Source organism: Salmo salar, chromosome ssa26 (assembly GCF_905237065.1).
Source record: "Salmo salar chromosome ssa26, Ssal_v3.1, whole genome shotgun sequence".
Classification (NCBI taxonomy): Eukaryota; Metazoa; Chordata; class Actinopteri; order Salmoniformes; family Salmonidae; genus Salmo; species Salmo salar.
This window is the reverse complement of record NC_059467.1, coordinates 10475898-10498092: the sequence shown is the minus strand read 5'-3', so window position 1 is coordinate 10498092 and position 22195 is coordinate 10475898. Positions and strand designations below refer to the sequence as shown.

At 41.8% G+C, this 22195-nt stretch overlaps 3 protein-coding genes across 6 annotated transcripts; all 3 read right to left on the bottom strand.

Moving 5' to 3' along the window:
• Nucleotides 1-62: 62 nt before the first annotated feature.
• On the bottom strand, nt 63-10192 carry prs6a (26S protease regulatory subunit 6A). Of its 2 annotated transcripts, none has more exons than XM_014174749.2 (12): nt 9918-10192; nt 9324-9404; nt 9006-9131; nt 8692-8796; nt 6711-6773; nt 6448-6585; nt 6208-6351; nt 5918-6066; nt 5687-5783; nt 722-867; nt 498-579; nt 63-349 (listed from the first exon to the last, which is right to left on the bottom strand). In XM_014174749.2, exons 1-12 carry the CDS (start codon nt 10140-10142, stop codon nt 239-241), a joined length of 1467 nt encoding a protein of 488 aa, XP_014030224.2. In that variant the 5' UTR covers nt 10143-10192; the 3' UTR covers nt 63-238.
• A 2514-nt stretch (nt 10193-12706) lies between these two features.
• Nucleotides 12707-15074, bottom strand: aplnr2 (apelin receptor 2). Its single transcript, XM_014174779.2, has 2 exons — nt 14946-15074; nt 12707-14816 (listed from the first exon to the last, which is right to left on the bottom strand). The coding sequence occupies exon 2, from the start codon at nt 14654-14656 to the stop codon at nt 13334-13336; it is 1323 nt and encodes a 440-aa protein (XP_014030254.1). The 5' UTR covers nt 14657-14816; nt 14946-15074; the 3' UTR covers nt 12707-13333.
• A 2300-nt stretch (nt 15075-17374) lies between these two features.
• Nucleotides 17375-21053, bottom strand: LOC106587124 (CD59 molecule (CD59 blood group)). 3 transcript variants are annotated; one of them, XM_014175164.2, is made up of 4 exons: nt 20637-21053; nt 18996-19077; nt 18371-18472; nt 17375-18282 (listed from the first exon to the last, which is right to left on the bottom strand). In XM_014175164.2, the coding sequence occupies exons 2-4, from the start codon at nt 19048-19050 to the stop codon at nt 18083-18085; spliced, it is 357 nt and encodes a 118-aa protein (XP_014030639.1). In that variant the 5' UTR covers nt 19051-19077; nt 20637-21053; the 3' UTR covers nt 17375-18082. The 3 variants fall into 3 exon arrangements, with proteins under 3 accessions (XP_014030639.1, XP_014030641.1, XP_014030640.1); XM_014175166.2 differs by lacking the exon at nt 20637-21053 and adding an exon at nt 19488-19591; XM_014175165.2 differs by lacking the exon at nt 20637-21053 and adding an exon at nt 19169-19355.
• Between the last annotated feature and the right edge of the window lie 1142 nt (nt 21054-22195).

Below are 22195 nucleotides of genomic sequence, written 5' to 3'. Positions count from 1 at the left end.
GGAACATCTGAAATACAATGCAGAGATATCTTTGCTAGAACTTCTTTCCATCCAGCCAAAGGGCAAATGTAAAAAGCCTTTATTCTTTCATGGACCATAAACAAGCCAAAACATGTCTCACACCAAAGAGAGAAGTGACAATTAGTGTTAATGTTGCACACTAACAGTAGAGATTGGTTCATGTTTTGGACACAACTGGAGAGTATCACATGCACCCTTCCCCTGAAGCTCCAGGGCCTTAGGCATAGTACTGCAGGTTGGCCTTCTTCTTGGCCTGTACTTCTAAGATGCCTTCCATGTAGTCCTCATGATTGAGCTCAGTTGCCCCCCTGCGAAGGGCAATCATACCCTGGAAGAGAAATAAAGTTAAATCCATGTTTGTTCCTAACTGCATCTTTAAAGAAAATGGGCAAATTAAGTCAGTGAACACCGTAACTAATTTCATTATTGGGCTGGTTTGTTCTTTCACAAATTTGTGCATGTTTAGTATGACTCACCGCCTCCACACACACTGCTTTGCACTGGGCGCCATTGAAATCATCAGTGCACCTGGCCAGCTCCTCGTAGTTGACATCAGGGCTGTGGGAACACCAATCAGATTCTGAATAATACATGAAACACTTCTGAGGAATCAGTGTAGAGCTTGAGCATATTTAATTATAAATCATAACATGCATATCAATTTGGCTAATGTAGGATGAAGCAGTGGATTGGTCCAAACCTGACGTTCATCTTGCGTGAGTGAATCTGCATGATGCGGGCTCGTGCTTCCTCATTGGGCATTGGGAACTCAATCTTACGGTCCAGACGTCCAGAACGCAGCAGTGCGGGGTCTAGGATATCCACCCTGTTAGTGGCAGCGATAACCTGGCAGAAGAGGATCAGAAAGTCAAGGTGTCAGCGTACAATATAGTCTGCCTAACACCTAAGTCCTCCAGACCTCAGTCTGGAAAGACTTGATGTCGGCGCGATACGTCAATAATGAAGGGGGCTGTGCTTTTTTTAACCAATCATTTCTCCTCCATGCCTTTCTCACTCAAACACAGCCCCTGATCGCCAACCCCTTCCATTACAACTGTTGGATTTTCAAATCCAAACAATGAGAAGTGTCAACCCCCGAGGAAAAATAAAACATTTGAGGGTGTTTAAAATAACCAATCTCAGTCCTCTTTAACATGAACTCTGTGGTAAAATAAACTTTGTATTCACACTGCCCTTGCCTTTGAATGAGGACTCAACTCTTTTGCCAGTTAACTTCACCTACTTTGTGGTCCCACTCAATGCACTCTAGGTTTTTACAAAGTGCAGGACCAGCCATTCCATCAGAACTTTATCGTACATCTAGATATACCTACTCACATTTTGGAAGCTAGAAGAGAATTATAATCAGATTATAATATTATATTAACATGTCAATATTATTGGTTGCAGATTAAATATCGCTGTAATTGAAAATTGTACACCCAATGTAGGCTACTGCCCCTTTAACTAGCATTGACTTTGTACTCTATGTTGGGACCAAATGTGGTTGTCTTCTCACTATTCAAACCCCACAATCGAATAAACAGCTTATGAAAGTCAGTCTAAAGTAGGTCTTCACGAGTACAAAAAACTGAACCCGTTCCGAAATGGATCTGTGGCTTTCCCACCTGACCCGATATGCGTTAAAATTGTATTTTTAAACGGAGACCTGTTCCGAATGGACCCGAGGACAGTCTGACCCGTTCCGAAAAGGACCATGGCAAACAGACCTGTGCTGGTTTGGATCTGAGAGTAGAAAGAGAAAGAAACCTCCAACTGGTCGCTGCCAGCGCCATCAACAAACAAGTGGTATTGGCCAAATTATCCAGTTAGGTGTCCTTATAAACCTCCAATAACAAATGACTATAAAAACTATTCATTGTGTTTCGATGTTAAAAACTGTATTTTTTCCTAAAACAATCAATTGTCTACCTCACGGTTTAGCTGTTGGATATATGAGCGCCAAATGCATCAGGGCATTGCATGCATATAGGCATCCACTGTATAATTATATATATATATTAATTAAGGGAGCCAAGCTTAGGCCTAGCCCTAGAGAAAGATAGAACTACGCCGGTGCCATGTTCCCGACACCAACTTCTTTACACTAGTCAGATAGGCTACTACTGCTAAATAGATATGGGTGTAAATTTCGGTGTTCCTCAAGATTCCGTTTTAGGACCACTATTGTTTTCACTATATATATATTTTACCTCTTGGGGATGTCATTCGAAAACATAATGTTAAATTTCACTGCTATGCGGACGACACACAGCTGTACATTTCAATGAAACATGGTGAAGCCCCAAAATTGCCCTCGCTAGAAGCCTGTGTTTCAGACATAAAGAAGTGGATGGCTGCAAACTTTCTACTTTTAAACTCGGACAAAACAGAGATGCTTGTTCTAGGTCCCAAGAAACAAAGAGATCTTCTGTTGAATCTGACAATTAATCTGGATGGTTGTACAGTCGTCTCAAATAAAACTGTGAAGGACCTCAGCGTTACTCTGGACCCTGATCTCTCTTTTGAAGAACATATCAAGACTGTTTCAAGGACAGCTTTTTTCCATCTACGTAACATTGCAAAAATCAGAAACTTTCTGTCCAAAAATGACGCAGAAAAATTAATCCATGCTTTTGTTACTTCTAGGCTGGACTACTGCAATGCTCTACTTTCCGGCTACCCGGATAAAGCACTAAACAAACTTCAGTTAGTGCTAAATACGGCTGCTAGAATCCTGACTAGAACCAAAAAATTTGATCATATTACTCCAGTGCTAGCCTCCCTACACTGGCTTCCTGTTAAGGCAAGGGCTGATTTCAAGGTTTTACTGCTAACCTACAAAGCATTACATGGGCTTGCTCCTACCTATCTTTCCGATTTGGTCCTGCCGTACATACCTACACGTACGCTACGGTCACAAGACGCAGGCCACCTAATTGTCCCTAGAATTTCTAAGCAAACGGCTGGAGGTAGGGCTTTCTCCTATAGAGCTCCATTTTTATGGAATGGTCTGCCTACCAATGTGAGAGACGCAGACTCAGTCTCAACCTTTAAGTCTTTACTGAAGACTGCTCTCTTCAGTAGGTCCTATGATTAAGTATAGTCTGGCCCAGGAGTGTGAAGGTGAACGGAAAGGCTGGAGCAACAAACCGCCCTTGCTGTCTCTGCCTTGCCGGTTCCCCTCTTTCCACTGGGATTCTCTGCCTCTAACCCTTTTACAGGGGCTGAGTCACTGGCTTACTGGTGTTCTTCCATGCCGTCCATGGGAGGGGTGCGTCACTTGAGTGGGTTGAGTCACTGACGTGGTCTTCCTGTCTGGGTTGGCGCCCCCCCTTGGGTTGTGCCAAGGCGGAGATCGTTGTGGGCTATACCCTTGTCTTAGGACGGTAAGTTGGTGGTTGAAGACATCCCTCTAGTGGTGTGGGAGCTGTGCTTTGGCAAAGTGGGTGGGGTTATATCCTGCCTGTTTGGCCCTGTCCGGGGGTATCATCGGATGGGCCACAGTGTCTTCTGATCCCTCCTGTCTCAGCCTCCAGTATTTATGCTGCAGTAGTTTATGTGTCGGGGGGCTAGGGTCAGTCTGTTACATCTGGAGTATTTCTCTTGTCTTATCCGGTGTCCTGTGTGAATTTAAATATGCTCTCTCTAATTCTCTCTTTCCGTCTTTCTCTCGGAGGACCTGAGCCCTAGGACCATGCCTCAGGACTACCTGGTATGATGACTCCTTGCTGTCCCCAGTCCACCTGGCCGTGCTGCTGCTCCAGTTTCAACTGTTCTGCCTGCGGCTATGGAACCCTGACCTGTTCACCGGACGTGCTTGTTGCACCCTCGACAACTACTATGATTATTATTATTTGGCCATGCTGGTCATTTATGAACATTTTAACATCCTGACCATGTTCTGTTATAATATCCACCCTGCACAGCCAGAAGAGGACTGGCCACCCCTCATAGCCTGGTTCCTCTCTAGGTTTCTTCCTAGGTTTTTGGCCTTTCTAGGGAGTTTTTTCCTAGGGAGTTTTTCCTAGCCACCGTGCTTCTTTCACATGCTTTGCTTGCTGTTTGGGGTTTTAGGCTGGCTTTCTGTACAGCACTTTGAGATATCAGCTCATGTACGAAGGGCTATATAAATAAATTTGATTTGATTTGTGTACAGGAGGAGGCTAATTCATTAAGTTTCGATCCGAATATTCTAAATGAAGATAAGCATTATATTGTTAGTAACTCATAAAGCATTCTCACCTCAACTGTTGGGAGTGCCAGTGCGCACTGCCTTCATAGGCCTGCAGTAGCGAAGCCTAATAATAACCATACCTCCACAAGAAGTTGCTTAGCTTTATTAGGGTAATAAAAGTCAAGTCATTGTTTATAGGGAAAACACAAACAGGTTATTATATTGCGGCATTAAATTACATTTTGCCCTCTTTGGTTGATCCTTTTCATGGTTTTAGTGCGAAACGCATAGTAGGCCTACCGGTAATTATATTATGGCAAACATTACAGCTGGAATTTAATTTGGCTAATGAAAATGGCTCAACAGAAAAAAAAAGAAAAAAAAAAAAGTTTGACAGGCTCGGCCTATATTGCAGCTATTATCAACAAAGGCAATACCTAATGTCGGCCTACCAAACGACAGCAATAGGCTAATGCTATTTATTTTACAACAAGCTTATAATAATTATTGATGACTAAACAATTTATAATAAATTCAGAAATACATAAATGACAGGTATAAAATTGTATCAAACTTGAATAGTGAGTCGCACACAGTCCATTTGGCCCCGCCAACTTTCTTCTCATCTTTGTCCACTACAACATTAAAACTTGTCAGCTTCTTTTCACTGTACTCTTTTTCCTCCAACTTCCATTTTACTTCAATGAAAAATAACTCCCATCTTCACAATCAACAGTAGCCTAGTCCAAGGCTCCTTTTACCCTCTCTCCTCAGCAGCAGGAGCCTGTGAGGTGAGCAGCTGGAACCAGTTTCAGCTGGACATAAGCTATAAGTTTTATTGAGTTGCAATTGGTTGACTGATCCGAGACAAAAGTCAGAATTTAGGACCCAGACCCTCTCTGGGTTTCGGGTCTGTTAGAATTTCGGGTCTGTTGGACCTGTGAAGACCTCTAGTCTAAAGAGAACATATTGCAAACAAACAATCTGAACATCGTGTCAGCATAAAACATATTTTGTCATGTCTATGCATCCATAACAATCGCTAATCAATATCCAAAAAACAGCAAACGTTTTTTCCACAAACCTGCACATCATCTCTCGTGGTTATGGCACAGGAAATGGTGCTTTGTGTTCACATTGCCCTTAAAAAAAGGAACCCGGACCGCGGAATTCAAGCAAACTGAACTCAGACCACCTCTCGCGATGGTCTCAGTTCGGTTCGGGGGCTCTTGAGGGGTCTGAGTTCCTTTGGAGTGTTCGCGCTGCACAAATTCAGCGAAGAGAACCAATCGATAATGCATTTACAACGGTCTCCTATCCAGACCAGTACGTCACAGCTCTCCCTGCGCTCTGAGTCACGTCAGCCAGGCTAACAATATAGGGCCTCCTCATAGCATAGTGAAACAGCCAGTTCTCCTTAGGTACCAGGTCTCTTGGGTACCTCAAGTACAGCTGATTAAGAAAACAATTTAAAGAGCTGAGTAATACCTTAACTTGCATGTTGGGCTGGAACCCATCCAGCTGGTTGAGGAGCTCAAGCATAGTTCTCTGAACCTCCCTGTCACCTGCTTTCTCACTGTCAAACCTGGAGAAATCAAAAGGGATCAGAGGCTTGTGTCGATGCTATTAAAACAGCTATGGAAAGCAACTGTGAAACTTCTCGTGTCGGTAGCTGGTTTACAGTGTGTAGGACTCATACAGTTTAACTGCACCACTCACCGTTTGGTTCCAATGGCGTCCAGCTCATCTATGAAGATGATAGAGGGGGCCTTCTCCTTGGCCAGGGCAAAGGCGTCTCGGACCAGCTTGGCACCATCACCAATGAACATCTGGACCAGCTGTGGGCCAGCCAGCTTGAGAAATGTGGCCTGTAGTAGGATGAAAGATAAATAACTCAAACTCTGCCTGTCTACACAATTTTACCTAAAGCAGAAAAGGAGTTTGCACTCCTGCACAAACAAATAATCCCTTGCTAAAATGCAAGCCATAAGGTCAAGGTTTTGTTTTACCTTGGTCTGGGCAGCACAGGCCCTAGCCAGTAGGGTTTTCCCTGTGCCTGGGGGGCCATACATCAATACCCCCTTAGGTGGCTGAATACCCAGGTTCTCAAACTTCTCCTTGTGGTTCATGGGCAGAACGATTGCTTCCACCAGCTGAAAGTCAAAATAATAGCATCACATGTTGTTAAACTGCAATTACATTCACATATGAGTGTCTAAAGAGATAAGATACAAATGATAATATCGGACCTCCTGGATCTGTTTGTCTAATCCACCAATGTCACTGTACTGTTCAGTGGGGCGCTCGTCCACCTCCATGGCTTTGACCCTGGAATCATACTCCGTGGGCAGGGTTTCCAGGATCAAGTATGAGTCCTTGTTTACCCCCTGGTCATCACCACAGGGAAAGAGAAAAATCGACACTCAAGCAAAACAAAAAATAAATCCATAGCTTGTTGAGCAGAGGGAGCTGCAATTCAAGGACACTCAAGTGAACATATAAAGGGGCTTACCACGAGGTCTCCCGGCTTCAGTTTCTCTGCATCCACCAAGCCAATGACCGGGAGGAAGTATGTCTGCAAGAGCACAAAAGGGGCAACTGCTGTCAACTACAACTGCTGAATAACTCCTATTAAAAACTGTTTTAATTTACTAAGAATGACACAGGAAAAGTACTGATCAAAATGCAGTTGAACTTGGGAGGAGATCAGACCGGTGTTTCCTCTGGGAAAATTGGTAGCAGTGTGGGGAAAATGTCACGGAGGGGCTGATTTATTTTATTTTGTTCTGGTGACTTTAAAAAAAATACATTTTAGTCTAAAAGGAATGAAAAGAAAATTATGCTGATACCATCTAAAATATAATTTAAACCTCCAGAAATGACGAAAATAACATATTGGTAAAATTACAATTATTTTTACATATTGCTAATAGCATATGATCACCTGTAGCCCAACTGATGCAGCTTAATGGCTATAAATAAATAGGCTGAAGAACGGGGTTTCCTATCTGCATTTACCCTATTGGGCTAATCATTAGTAGAGTCAAGCATCTGGTCGGATACCCACATTCTGTCGACCCCGTGGGTCGTCTCACAGTTCAGAACAATTACATGATGGTCGGAAACATTTTAAATCAAGATAATACACATTTTAAAAACCCAGGAGTTTGTTGTGTTGCGAATTCCATTCTGTGAGCGGCGAGCCAGACATAAGGCTACCAGCCACACACGCATTGAGAGTGTGGAGCCGGGAACTGTCCCTTATTTGTGTGGTGCTAAAACGTTCCCTCCCTCCACGTGATAATACAAAACTTTGCCATGTTTACTTTCCCTGGATAGCCTAGCTCACGTGAAAATGGCTAACGTAGGCCTAAGCGGAGAAATAAAAATAACAGTTACGATAAGGGAACAGGCTACAAAAATATAGTGGAAACGGTGCTGCACGAGTGAAATCCCCAGTTTGGAAGGACAACACAGTAGATGGATACACAGCCCGTAAGCAGGTAGGCCTATTGGTTTTAGATAATTCAGTTCATTATTACATTAATTCAGGCATTAGTTCATTATACCATACTGATAAGAGAATTATCTAATGAAGGTAAATGAATCAATAATCCATTATGAATTAGTAGTTATGTAGCATGGATAATAAACTGTAAGTCAATGTACTGAACGTTAGTCCCATCAAGTCTAGACATGGGTGTGTGAGATACCGGGAGTAGCCTTCAAGGTTCTCCTAATCTATGGAGAAAGGAACAGGCAGTACTGGAACAGTGGTGGGAGGTCAAGGAAGAGATACTGTTCACCTACTGTCTGTGCGTATGTGTGTGCATAGGTTGTCTACGGTTGGTGTGGAGGTGGGTGCGTAAGCGGAGAGAGAGAGAGGATAAAATGAACATCTTTTTGTATGTTGGGCAGAACGTTCTCTGAATAAAGCCGTATTAACCTTTTGCAGAAAGCGGCGTCCTTGCCTAATTATTAACCCAGTGTCTTACAAACCCTGGGGATTAGTCAAGGCTTATTGATTGTTAATTATTATCATTAGGATAGAAAATTCCTTTGACACATACGCAGGCCATATAATGTATAAACCGGCGTGGCTGGTATAAGTTTTAGTAGCCTACTAAATAAATAACCTATTTTCACAGCCTATATTCAATTTTGGGAATTCCCTCCCTATGGCACTCGTAATTTGAATGCACATCAAAATGATTATTAATCTCGCATAGAACACAAAACAAGCCGACTAGGTAAATGGATAAACTATTCCATTATGGGGTTGTCAGACATTTCTATTCATTACTTGTTTTGTTTGCAGAGGAAAAGTAAATGTGAACTGTTCCAGCATCTTCAAAGTGCTCCTTGAAATAAATATTTTTTAATGTTCCATATTTTGTTGGCGTGGCGGCAATGATTTTGTCGGTGCGCAGCGCCACAGCTAAATGACTGCTGCAGAAAACACTGGATTGGACATATTTCTAGTTGTTACTTACCTGTCTTGTAGATGTTTTGATGACAGCACATTTGCCCTTCCTCTGGGAATCTAGATCAATGTTTGCTCCATCCTCCTCCTGGTCATTTGGGTCCACATCCAAAAGCTACAAGACAGTTTTAAGACATCTCAAACCTAACCTGTGATGATCCAGACACTGTTGTATGGTCATAAACAGACAATTAGCTCAACACAGCTCAACACCCATCACAAAAGTGAGTTTCACGAGAATTGCGCTTTTGATACTAAACTGTTCAATACAATAAAACAATGTGGCATTGAGACGAAAGTGTACATATTTCTTCATGCTCCTACCTCGATAACATTGGAGACCAGGTATGGCAGGGTCTTGTTCACTTTGATCTTCTCTGTGTTCTCTTTTATTTTGTCCTTCATGGCCTGCAGCTCATGGGTTACCCTTAATACCTCACTCTTCATGATCTACAACATAAGAGTCCAACTGAATGTATAGACCTAGGCACAACTTATTCAGCATTTTCATATCATCATTTAAAAAATGGAAGGGTAAAGTATATGGTGGAGACATAACAGATAAGAAGCTGAAAAAAAATAAGAACAGTGAGGGCCATCTGATACACCAATTGCAGCTAAAATGACTAGCTAGCTATCTACCTTTATTTCACTGTCCAGAAGACGTGTCCGCTGAACGATCTCTTCAGTGGACATTTTGAGGACTTCTTCGCCGATCCCATCCTATTGTTGATAAGCAAAATTGTAATGTTATGATACCACGTAGCTATTTAGCTACTACCGCTAACGGTATACAGTAATCATGACTCCTAGCTATAAGCTAACTAGCTAGCGGCTAATAACACAAGCAAAATAGCCAGGCTAACGTTAGCTAACAACTTGCAGATAGATTTACGAATCTCAGTGTGTGTAACGTTAGTTACTAGCTAACAACGTTAAGTGACCAGACAGTTGATAACAGTTCGTTAACAGGCTAAATACCAAGCTAAACATTTGTTTTATGTGACCAAGCTAACGTTAAGAAAACTTGCAAATTTCCTGTGTCACTCTCCCATCAATTTAACAGGCTAGCTAACGTTAGCTTGTAGCTATGCTAGCTGACGTCAGGATAAGCCCTTTCGTTTATTGGATACGTGTTAACTTCATAATTACGATCATATTCAAATAATAGATGTTGTAATCAAATTAAAATGATGAACACATTAAAATCTGTTAATTCAAGGAACAAACCTCCACCTCATCCCAAACTGATCTGTCATTCAGCGACGCCATCTTTCCTCTTGTCTTCTTGGTAGTCGCTTCTACTTCTTCTTTGAGGTTAAATGCGCAGACTACAACCGATGAGGTGTATTGCCACCACCTACTGTACGGGTAGTGACTGAGATAAATGTTTTCCATTGCAGGAAAGGGGGAAAAACACATCAGATACAATACAACAATTAAATAAATGTAAAACAGCATCCCACTCCTATAGTCATAGTTCAAATCACAGCCCTACACAGGCTTAAGGGCCTGAGAGGACTAAACATTCATTGACAGGATTCAGGTTAACATTTGCAAGGCTGCAGGGCCAGACTCAGAGTCCCCGTGTCCAAGAACGCCAAGTTAACCTGCCTAAATGACTATTACCCCAGAGCACTCACATCTATAGCCATGAAATACTTTGAAAGCCTGGTCATGGCTCACATCAACACCATCATCCTGTCTGGGATGATGGTGTTGATGTGAGCCCTGGATCCACTACAATTCACATACCGCCCCAATAGATCCACAGATGACGCAATCTCTATTGCACTGTACACTTCCCTCACCCACCTGGACAAAACTAATAACTATGTAAGTATGCTGTTCATTGGCTACAACTCAACATTCAACACCCCCATCCACATCGATGGGGCTGTAGTGTAGAGGGTCGAGAGCTTCAAGTTCCTCTGTGTCCACATCACTAAGGAATTAACATGGTCCTCACACACCCACACAGTTGTGAAGTAGGCATGACAGTGCCTCTTCCCCCTCAAGTGGCTGAAAAGATTTGACATGGGCCCTCAGATCCTTCAAAAAATTCTACAGCTTCACCATTGAAAGCATCTTGACTGGTTGCATCACCGTTTGGTATGGCAACTACAAGGCACCCGACCGCAAGGCGCCACAGAGGGTGGTGAGTACAGCCCAGTACATCACCGCATTGTCCCTTTTTTGCACTAACTCTCTTGCACTGACTCCATGAAAACACTGGACTCTACTTGCACACTCACACATACTTACACTGAAACCCAACTCACACATACACTTTTTTTTGCACCGACTCTCCTGCACTGACTCTATGTGCACACTAGACTCTACCCACACAGTCCACATAACTGCACACATAACACACACACACATGCATACTGACACTACACACACACACACACACACACACACACACACACACACACACACACACACGCACGCACGCACGCACACACACACACACACACACACACACACACACACACACACACACACACACACACACACACACACACACAGTATGCTGCTGATACTGTCTATTATCTATCCTGTTGCCTAGTCACTTTACCCATGCCATATGTACATCGCTACCTCAATTACCTCGTACTACTGCACATCAACTCTGTACTGGTTCTCCCTGTGTATAGACATGTTATTTTTATGCCTACTCGTTATTGTTATTTATTCCTCCTATTTTTAACTCTGCATTGTTGGAAAAGGACCCGTAAGTAAGCATTTCACTGTTAATCTACACCTGTTGTTTACAAAACCTGTGACAAATAACATTTTATTTTAATTTATTTGATTGTAATACCTCTGCTGTAAAATCCCTGAGTCCCAAAAAATGTTCAGCCAGAATCACTATGATGCCTATTTTCTCAGATTTCCTCTTTGTTTGTGCTGTGCAGTTTATAACCAATAAAATAAACGATACAAAGTGCAACTTTTTAACATACAACATAGAACATTTAATGGTGTCTCTAATCCACCTACCATGGTTTATTCAAAATTGTTCCCTTCTTCCAGTCTTCTCACCACCTCTGGCAGCCTGGTCTCATAGACTAGATATGACATGTTATGTTTTGCATGGTTACACCAGACAGGTTACTTCTGTCTGGTGGTGGTTGGTCGGGGTGGATGTATAACGCGTGTTCGAATCTCATCACGGGCAACTTTAGCCTTTTTGCTAATTAGCAACTTTTCAAATACATTTACATTTTAGTCATTTAGCAGATGCTCTTATCCAGAGCGACTTACAGCAGTGAATGCATACATTTCATTTCATGCAATTCCTTTTTTATAAATAAATATATATATATTTAGTTTTTAGTTTTTTATTAATGTTTTTTTTTTGCTGGCGTTGCAAACACCATGCTCTACCAACTGAGCCACAGGGAAGACACTACTTACTTCCTTTTAACTACTTAGTATGTTAGCTAACCCTTCCCCTTACCCTAACCCTTTTAGCTAACCCTTCCCATAACCCTAACCTTAACCCTAACTCCTAACCCTAACCCCTAACCCCAACCCCTAGCCTAGCTAACGTTAGCCAGCTAGCTAACGTTAGCATCAATCACCTAGCCACCTAGCTAACATCAGCCACAACAAATTGGAATTCGTAACATATCATTCGTTTTGCAAATTCATAACATAGGATACGAATTGTAATTCGTAACATATCATATGAAATGGATGGTGGACATCCCAAAATGTATACATAACATATGAAATGTAACGCATACTAAATGGAGTGTTTTGGTTTACATACAGAATAATACGAAATGCTCTGAAACCAGGCGGCCTCCAATGCCACATCTAGTCAAGCTTCCTCAATGAAAGTTTGGCCCTAAAGATTCTGCATTAATACAATCTTATGAGTCACAAAGGAACACATCATTCACATCCTTATAAACTGAAAACCTCCTTCTGGCTCTGGCTCTGTGTGTGTGTGTGTGTGTGTGTGTGTGTGTGTGTGTGTGTGTGTGTGTGTGTGTGTGTGTGTGTGTGTGTGTGTGTGTGTGTCCGTGTCCGTGTCCGTGTCAGGGAGAGTGCCATGTGTCTCCGTGAGAAACTATGAGCTGTACCAATTCCATGGCTAAAGGATTTCATTTGGTAACAACATTTCTGCCGCCTCCACCTCAGCGGGACACATGATTCTCATGGACTGGAGAAAGCTTGTGTGAACATCACTGTCCTTAACAGAGAAGCATTCATTTTATTGCACTACACTTAGAAAAAATGGGATACTACATTCACAATTCTTAGTATTTAATGTAATGTGTATTTCATTATTATTGTTATGCAGCTATAGTACCAGTCAAAAGTTTGGACACATTTGTCCAAACTTTTGACTGGTACTGTATATCAAAAAATATATACAGAAACCCCATCTGTTGGCTTGATAGCACATAATATACCTTTTCTTTATTGCCAGTGTCTTTCTAGAAGGTTTCCTTTCTATCTCCTTGGAAGAAATGACAGTTTTTCAATCAATCACATTCCCAGTGGAATTTATTGAGTTTATGTATCTCCTGAGGGGTTACGTGAATACAGTAAGGGTTGCACATTTCCCAGGATATCCGTCTCTGTTTATTGGTATCCTCTTCCAACTGAGGTTCCACAGCACTCCTACCCTCCTCTCAGTCTCTGCCATGCCTCACGTCATCCTTCCCCTCAATTCCATCTCCTGTTTCCTTGCGTGTTCCAGAAGGAATTGCAGAACTCCGGCTGGCCTGTTCCCTATTGTCATCATCATCTACTGTCATTGGACTCCCACACCTACCCCTGCACCACAACCACTGCAGTAAGGCCCGGCAGCGCTTCCGAAAGGCCACATCACAACAAGCATATAGAAGGGGGTTGAGGCAACTATTGACATACCCTAGACAGGTAGCATAGGGGTGAGCTGCAACCAGAGTCCGGTCAAATGGGCAGGAGTAGGGCAGCAGCTCTAAATCCACGAGCATGGAAAGTGTTTTGTTGGCATGAAAGGGAAGCCAGCAGAGGAAGAAGGCTAGCACTAAGGTGACGATAACTCGCAAAAGGCGGCGTTGGCGTCGGCGGTCGGGGCGAGGACCCTGTCCAAAATGGCGGCTGAGGAGGCGGCCTAGGGAGCAGTAACATATCAATAAGATGATCAGAGGCAACAGAAAGCCAACCAAGGTGGATTTAAGTCCTAGAGCCGCCGTCCACAGTAGCTCTGCCTGCTCCCTGTCATCTTCCTCCAGCTCTGCTGAGATCAGACCAGAGTAGTCCATCATACAGGAAGATATGAACATGGGCATGTGATCATGATCTGAGTGTTCCTCTTCCTCAGCTGTCTGCCAGTCTTCTTCATACTCAACCCCTACATCCACCTCCCTTACAGTCCTCAGTAGCAGCGCAGGAAGAGCAAGGATACCTGCCACCACCCAAACGCTCCCCACTACCCAAGCAGCTCGGCAGACTCCACTCCCCTGGGCCCTACTAGACCGCCGTCGGCCAGCAATAACCCAGTAACGCTCCATGCTCAGGACCGTGAGGGAGAACACACTGGCATACATGTTGAGGGCCACTAAATAGCTGCTGACTTGGCAAAGAGACTTGCCAAAGGGCCAGTGGTAGTCTAGCGCTGTGTGTGCTGCCCATAAGGGCAGGGTTACCACAAAAGCCAGGTCTGCTGCTGCCAGGCTGGCAATGAGTGAGTCAGTAAGGGAACGAGAGGAGTCAGGCAACTTGGGGGTAGAACTCCTTCCAGATTCCTGAAGACGCCGCTTGGTGCAGGTCCCCACGCCGGCTGGTTTACCCTCTGGTCGATCCAGGTATGACCAGAGGACAAGCCCATTTCCCAGGGAGCCCAAAACAAATACCAGGAGATAGACTGAGGGTATGATTACCCATGTGGGTCTCCATTCTCTGTAGTCGCACTGGTGCAATGGGGGTGGAGAGGGGGATGCCGAGGGCAGCAGCTCAGAGTCCGACATAAATGGAATGGGCAGAGTGGATAAATGTGTGAGTCTATGAACAGCCACTGTCTCCTGTTGCAGAGTTAAGAAAATACTATTCTTTCTCTTGTTTTCAATGTTTCCAGGTCAATGTCTCTGCTTTTATGGCAACTTCTGTATTGAGTCTTGTACACAGCATCTGAAGAACAAAATAGATTTTTTTTAAGTATATATATATATATCGGTCAAGCAAATAAGAATCTAGTGTTTGACAAGAAGACTATGTACATCAAATAACAATATCTACGTAAATGTTTACAAGGCTTACCTCAACACCTGAAGATCAGGGTTTTCTTCTTCTGAACTTGTTGAAAACGGACTTTAGTGATGATAGCCTGTTCCCATATTCCACTGAAACCCCTCTTCTCTTGTCTCAGGTCCTTTTTGTCCAGGCTTGGAGGTGTGTCTCGCTAGTGCTCTGTGAATCCCCCTGCTCCAGATATAGTAGATCTCCCTGTCCCTCAGCCCCTCCCACTCCCCTGCTCTCCCCTTCTCGGACCACCCCAGAGAAGCTTTGTGAGACCTGCAAACAGACCTCATTATCCCTGTCCCACAGTACACACTAACTGTGCACAAATATAACAAAATATACACAATGTATACCTACCAAGACTCTCATTTGCACAATGTCTGAACAATGCCAGTCACATTGAAGCCTAAAAGACAATAAGAGTTGCAAACATTGAACCGTCTGTTAATAGATGCTCAGACAACAGTCTGTGCTGTTGTCTTGATGACACTCAGGGGAGTACTAACATTTGAATTTCTGGGAATGGATGGCTGTGTATCCTGTTTTAGACTAGTGACTTACTATGCCAGCAAACTTTTGGGGCATTTTAAATAAAGAAATAGATCCAATAAGTGCTTCAGCAGAAAACAAAGAAATGTTAATAACAGGTTAATAACACTAGGTTAACACATAAATCCTACTATTGTTACTACTGGCAATATGGACATACACATAATTGTGTCATACTGTACAGCCTTCGGTTGTTCCTATATCCTGGAAACTGACTAACAGTTCATTCCTGTAATAATGTGTCTCTACAGGCTTGGTCAGCATCATGATTTGACCCGAAGGGTTACAATTTTATTTGCTAGTTGTGATGGCACACATCTGTTGCCAGAGCATCCCCACATTCTTTTCATTTAACAGTAAATAGCACAAACATTGAGGCATCTTACACAACACTGGGCCCTATTTCTGTGGCCTGGAGAGTGAAAAGACCACGTCAACAGAGGATGAGTACCTTTGAGTTAAGACTGTGGCATGTCGTTAGCATAACCAATGGACCAATGGTTTATAGGATGTCACTGTGACACTGTGTAAATATTGAAACACCACTTTCTCCTCTCAAATGTGTGAAAGAACAACATGGGGCCACATCTTGTCCCCAGAATGGTTTATCTCAGCAACTTTTTTTGAAACACTGTGATTTAGGCTTATTCTGGCAAATTAGGTTGCTCAGATTGATACACAGCATTTATATGAAGGAATATTTCAAATCTCACGTCCAAGTTTTGAAAATCGCATTTGACAAATTCTACTTGACACAGGCCCATGGCCATAATGCATTTTGTTGCTGTGCTCTGTATCATGGGTTACTTTATTAATAGCTGTTGATCGTGCTATTTAGAAAAGTATCAAGTATCAGGCGTCAAGCCACCAAGTAAAAGCTGTTTGATAGTGCCCACTCAAGCCATACTAACTTGTAACCTCTTAACAATGCACCAAAACCAAGTTCCTACCACTGTGTGTCCTTTTCACTCCTCTATTTGCTATTGCTCTCTGCTTTCTCACTTACTTCCTTTCTTGTTCTCTGCTATTTGGCTCATCCAGCTGTCCAAACAGGATGACGTTTATGAAGGGCATGGGGTCGAACAGTAGGGTATGGGGGAATATGGCCTCTGGCATCTCTCTACTAGGTAAATGATAAGCCATGGATGTTGTCATAGTTAAGGACCTTGGATTTGGCTGTAGTACTGATAAGTAAAGCCAACTCTGTGACAAACTCCCGCACAACAGAACGTATCAGTAGGAGTGTAAAAGGAAATGGGGAAATTAAACTGAATGGATTACATGCACTAATTTCAAAGTCAGACTTCTCTGACTGCCATCCAGGTAGGCATTTTGGGAGATCAAATTCACCGGATAACATTAAACCACTCCGCAAATGTTCTGTATGATGCATTTCTCAATGCTTGCTCAGTTTAACTCTTAATTAACATACTGAAAGTAATGGAGTATTCAACACATTGAGATCCTGCCTTGTTCATAAAAGTCTATAATCAACAATTTTGCTGAGATATTAGCATACATTATGAAACAAATTTCAGAAACATATATCGAATCACATTCAAGAACATGCCATTTTCACTTATAAGATACCCCATTAGTTCACCACTACAGGGACTCCTTGGGTTATGCTGTAGATTAGGAAAATGAATAATTATGCCAGTCTGCACTACTCTTCTAGCTCCTTTCTAACCGAAGATGCTGAGAACATTACAAAACAAACTCCATTCGTCAATACTAAGATTGTTGTAGTCCACTGTCAAACGAAGCTCTACATTCCTCTGAATCAAAACATGAGGGTAAACATGAAGGCAGCCTTCTGACAAATAAATATGGCTTATTTGGCAATCTTTTTTAATTTATTTTTATTGGCCAGAGATTAAAATAAAAAGACAACACCATCCACGTGAAATATTTAATCCAAAAAGGTCTTTACTGTGCCCTTTAAAAGAGACAGGTTGGTTTAATAGATTCCTATTAAACAGGAAAAGCAATGTTATGAAACAGGGTATGCCGCTAGGCAGTAAAAAAGCAGTGAAGGCATTGCGTGTGAACAAACGTCTCTCCCAAATGGATCAACCTTCAGTTCTAAATTCCACATCATGAATTCTACAGTATTTGCATTTTCAATTATACAATACTTTGTCCACTCAATCACAGACACACAAAAACTCAACAATTTTCTCAAATTATCCCTTACATTTAAGCACATTACAGTAACTTTGGTCGGCAAACTATAGACAACCTATAGATGGAAATTGTTAAGTGCCAAAGTCTATTTTACTAGCCTCAAAAGAGGATTGTTTGAATGATATACCTTCTTCAAACTCATGAGCTGTGAGCACATTTCATATTTTCAGCCTTTGGGCTGAAGCACAAAGCATTGGTAATCAACAAATGGGTTATCATAGAAAGCATTACAAATCCTATTAGTGTAAAGAGTCAAATTCAATATTAGAAATGTGCAGTAGTAAATCAGGCAAATACTAATACGGCAGAATTTCAGCATGAGCCATTAACCCATATCTTCCTGCTTGCCGTTCCATCAGTGGCTTCTGTTCAGTCGAATGGCAGCATTAGAGCTTCTAAGGCGGAAGTGTGAGGAGCGGTTAGTGCATACACCACCACATCACTGCCAATGAGGCAAGAAGGCCCAGCAAGGGCTTGCCAGTGCCAATGGATGTGGCTCCGTTGCATAGATCACCGGTGCAACAGTTGAAGTTGAAGTTTGGTACAGCTGGGAACATCTGGGCCAGTCGATTGTAGTCGCAGTCAGAGTACTTGACGCACTGCCGATACGTCTGTCCCCCTGTGCCAAAGAACATAGGAGTTACAGGGTAACGCAGAGACATGGGAGGATTTTCATAATTCGTTTCAGATTACACATTTTACTGCACCTCTCTCAGTCAGTGTCAGGCAGGCATCATCATAAGTGCAGTCCTGTGTTTTTGTGCAGCTCCCTGTGTAATCCTTGCATTTGACACAGCGGATGGCAGATCCTGAGAAAACAAGGGGAGACACTTAGCCCTTCTCATGACTAGGAGCATTTCACATTTGACCAAATCCCAGCAGCTAATCAAGGGAAGCGGAGTGATTCATCTAGAAAAACATGCATCCTTGATTGCGATACAGTTTTGGAAAACTTGAACACTCAACTTGATCATCATCCAAAAATAACTTCACAAATACAAAACAGAAACTTACTGTTTTAACACACATTTCCACAGATGTGTTTGTATTGCACTTCCTGAGCTAGTCAAAAAACTTCTGTGGGAATCTTAAAACGGCACACAGTAAATGCATCTTTTGTATTTGTAAAATGATTTCCGGGTGCTATGAAAGTACAGTTTGAGGTTTCCAAAACCGTATTGCATGCAGTGATTATTAATGGTTAGACAGAGCATTGTAAATGCGAACCCTATGGCTATATGGCTTTCAGTTCGAGAGCTAGGCGAGACTCAACAGTATCAAAAGAACCAACTTCAATGGCAGAGTGTGAAGACAACAAAAATGATTGCTTACCCAATCCAAATATTGCAAAACAGAACACTAAGCATATCCCAGAATAATTGTTCATGATTTTGATTTCTGCTGACTGTCACGCCTGGAGAAAAAAAAAAGAGAGAAGAATCATTTAAAGCTGGAATCCTTAGTTGCTACATCAATTTTTGGATTTATAAATTAATGATATATACCAATTAATTATTGAAGAATAACATAAATGCCTCATAAGCTTAGTTCAACTGCTGTACACCATCAGAGCCCAAAATATAAACTTGTTTTAATCTGTTTGTAAACAATGTAAATTGGTTCCATTTCTCCAGGCCCCACCCCTCATCGTGTTACTAAAACTGGGGTGTGGTGACTGCTTTGCCATTGTCTCGATTAAGGACTGGCTTTAACTAGTGATGGGAGTAAAAATCTATTAAGTTACATATCGGGATATTATGTTTGACGATATATCATAGAATTTTGACAATGTCGCAATATACATTTTGCTCTAGTTTTCTGTACCTTCACCAAAACCTCAGAATGTGTCACAGGGGTCGTAAAATGGAGACCGAGACGCAGCGTGGATAGTGCTCATTCTTAATCTTTTAATGAAAACACTACAACAGCAAAACAAGAAAACAACCAACAACAGTCCCATCAGGTACTAAGACTAAACGGAAAACAACTACCCACAACCCCAAAGGAAAAACAGGCTGCCTAAGTATGGCTTCCAATCAGAGACAACGAAAGATACCTGCCTCTGATTGGAAACCATACACGGCCGAACATGAAAACCAACACAAAGAAAATGATAACTAGAACAAACCCACATAGAAACAGAAAACCCAAAATACCTACAAAACAAACCCACCTGCCACGCCCTGACCACTCTACTATGGCAAATGACTTCTTTCACTGGTCAGGACGTGACAGTATGTTTCCTTCATAGTTTGTTCACCATCTTTTTAAATAGGCAGCTAATTTTGTTTTCAGTACCATCATTTCCCTGACTGATCAAAAATAGTTATCATGGCTTTCTCTTGTCCCTCGGCAGCAGCCATATGGCAGCAGACATATGGTGAGATAAATTTGGAACATCGACTCGCATGTTCGTAAATTCAATCTGGAGTGCCAGTGTGCGCTCATATTGTCCGTTCGTAAATTCAGAGCCCACATTCCTGGAAGATCTCGCCGAGGAGTAGGTAGGGCACTCCAGATCGAATTTACGAACACACATAATATCGTATCGTGAGGTCACTGGCAATTCCTATGTCTAGCTAAATTGCGATTACGAATTACACACAAATGTATTGCCTAATGGAATTGCCTATGGCCCATGCCTTGTTAAAACACTGCAGAGATGAGACAGCTTTATATTTCTATATGCATATGATATGGTTTACAGTAACCTGACCAACAGAGTAGCTAGTGATGGCCAAACAACTTGATCAACTGGCCGTACTAAAATTAGATTAACTACAGTAGCTAACATTAGTTCTGTAATGTTAGCTCAAATCTATGCATGCTAGATAGCCAACCACATCACATTAACTCTCAAATAGCTACGTTAGTCCATACATTGTTCATATTTTTGGTTCAAATACACCTATAGTTATTGCTAAGTAATTATTATGAAGCTGGACATTTTTAACGAAAGAGGTATTTACTTACCCTGCTTCATCGAACAACGAAAGCAAAATGACATGCAAGCGCTTCGGAACCCAAAATAACCATGGCCCCTCCCCTTTATAAAATAAACTGACCACTACTGGGGAGCGTGGTTCGGCGGTGACCTTATTTTATCCTGATTGGTGGTGACACACCAACCTATTAAATAAATGCAGTATTATTCAAGGTGTGATGTTATATTCAGGGTACAACAATTTCCATTTCCTAATACTGTATGAGGAAGCATTAGTAATTTAATGACTGATTCATTATTTATTCATCTACATATGACATGAACCATACCAAGCTGGAGGTTGAAATGCATTTCAAAATGGCCAACTATTTGGGCCGAAACTCCTATCTTCAGGTAGACTAACTGATTACCCCACAACTGTCAACACCGGTCTGTTTCAGAAAATGAATATCAGGGCAAAATGAACAGCTGGGTTGTACAATGCATCCTTGGAATGTGCTATATTCATTGGAATAGAAGACAAAATAAACTGAAACTGACAACTGTAATACAGTTGTCATATCAGACTGAATAATAGTCATAAGACCAACTTATTGCACCCTACTTTACATTAGTTATCATGTCATGAATGGGTGAAATGAGGCTATTGGTTTACACCAGTAGGCCAACCAAACAGTTGAACAAAGGAACATTGGTCGGGCCACAACAGAGAACACTTGAAGAATATCTGGCACCATCAAGACACATTCCAAAACAAACAATAGACAATTGTGAGCTTGTCTCTGTATGCCATTTGTGTGGGATCACCCTAGTTATTTTAATGAAACAATTTGATGAATTTCTTTGTGAATTGTGCTTTCAACCTGACACAATCTCTGCAGAAGTGAAAGTTGAACTAAGATCGGCCTATTAAGAAACATTTTGTACAATGTTCTTCAATAGGCATCTTGGTTCAACGTTTACTTCTGTAGAGATTGTATAATGTACTGTATGCACAATTGTTCTCTATCAAAGATAGTCTTAAAAACACTGATCGCATCCAATTTCGAACTGATTCTTATGAATCTATTTCTCAGTAGCCGCAGGTAATAGAATATAAAAACACCAATGATATCGATGAAATGAATCCATCACAACAATTCATGAACAAAAATCAATGTGCTTACAAATTCAGCATTTAGTGTTTATTTACCCCAAACATAGAAAAACAAAAACACACTTTTATGAAGTAAAAAACAGTGATACTGAACAAATACCTAAATGCAAATCAAATGAGGTTTGAAATTATCATAGAGAATAGCCAGACACTATTGCACAGCTTAGCTAAGTACAAGGGGAAAACAGGATTAAAATAATCAGTTATTACCCACAAAATATGTTTTGCCATTCATAGACGAGAAGAACAGAAGGCAAAACGCCTTAATTCCATATTTAGAGGAAATTATTTTCAAATAATACATAACAGCACATCTTCCTGGCAACAATGTCAAAGCTAAAACATCTCCTTGGGAAAACTGAATTTGCTCAGCTGAGCCAGGGTATTTTCATGTCCAGTTAAGTACGTGCTGAGATGAGTGATACACGTGTG

Coding starts and splice junctions, on each gene's coding strand:
- prs6a (XM_014174749.2), bottom strand. CDS start 10,142: ATGCTGTTTTACATTTATTTAATTGTTGTATTGTATCTGATGTGTTTT. Junction 5,784..5,917: donor GACGCCATTGGAACCAAACG/GTGAGTGGTGCA, acceptor TGATTTCTCCAG/GTTTGACAGTGAGAAAGCAG. Junction 580..721: donor TCACGCAAGATGAACGTCAG/GTTTGGACCAAT, acceptor GTGTTCCCACAG/CCCTGATGTCAACTACGAGG.
- aplnr2 (XM_014174779.2), bottom strand. CDS start 14,656: ATGTCGGACTCTGAGCTGCTGCCCTCGGCATCCCCCTCTCCACCCCCA.
- LOC106587124 (XM_014175164.2), bottom strand. CDS start 19,050: ATGAACAATTATTCTGGGATATGCTTAGTGTTCTGTTTTGCAATATTT. Junction 18,473..18,995: donor TTTTGCAATATTTGGATTGG/GTAAGCAATCAT, acceptor TTGTTTTCTCAG/GATCTGCCATCCGCTGTGTC. Junction 18,283..18,370: donor CCTGACACTGACTGAGAGAG/GTGCAGTAAAAT, acceptor TCTTTGGCACAG/GGGGACAGACGTATCGGCAG.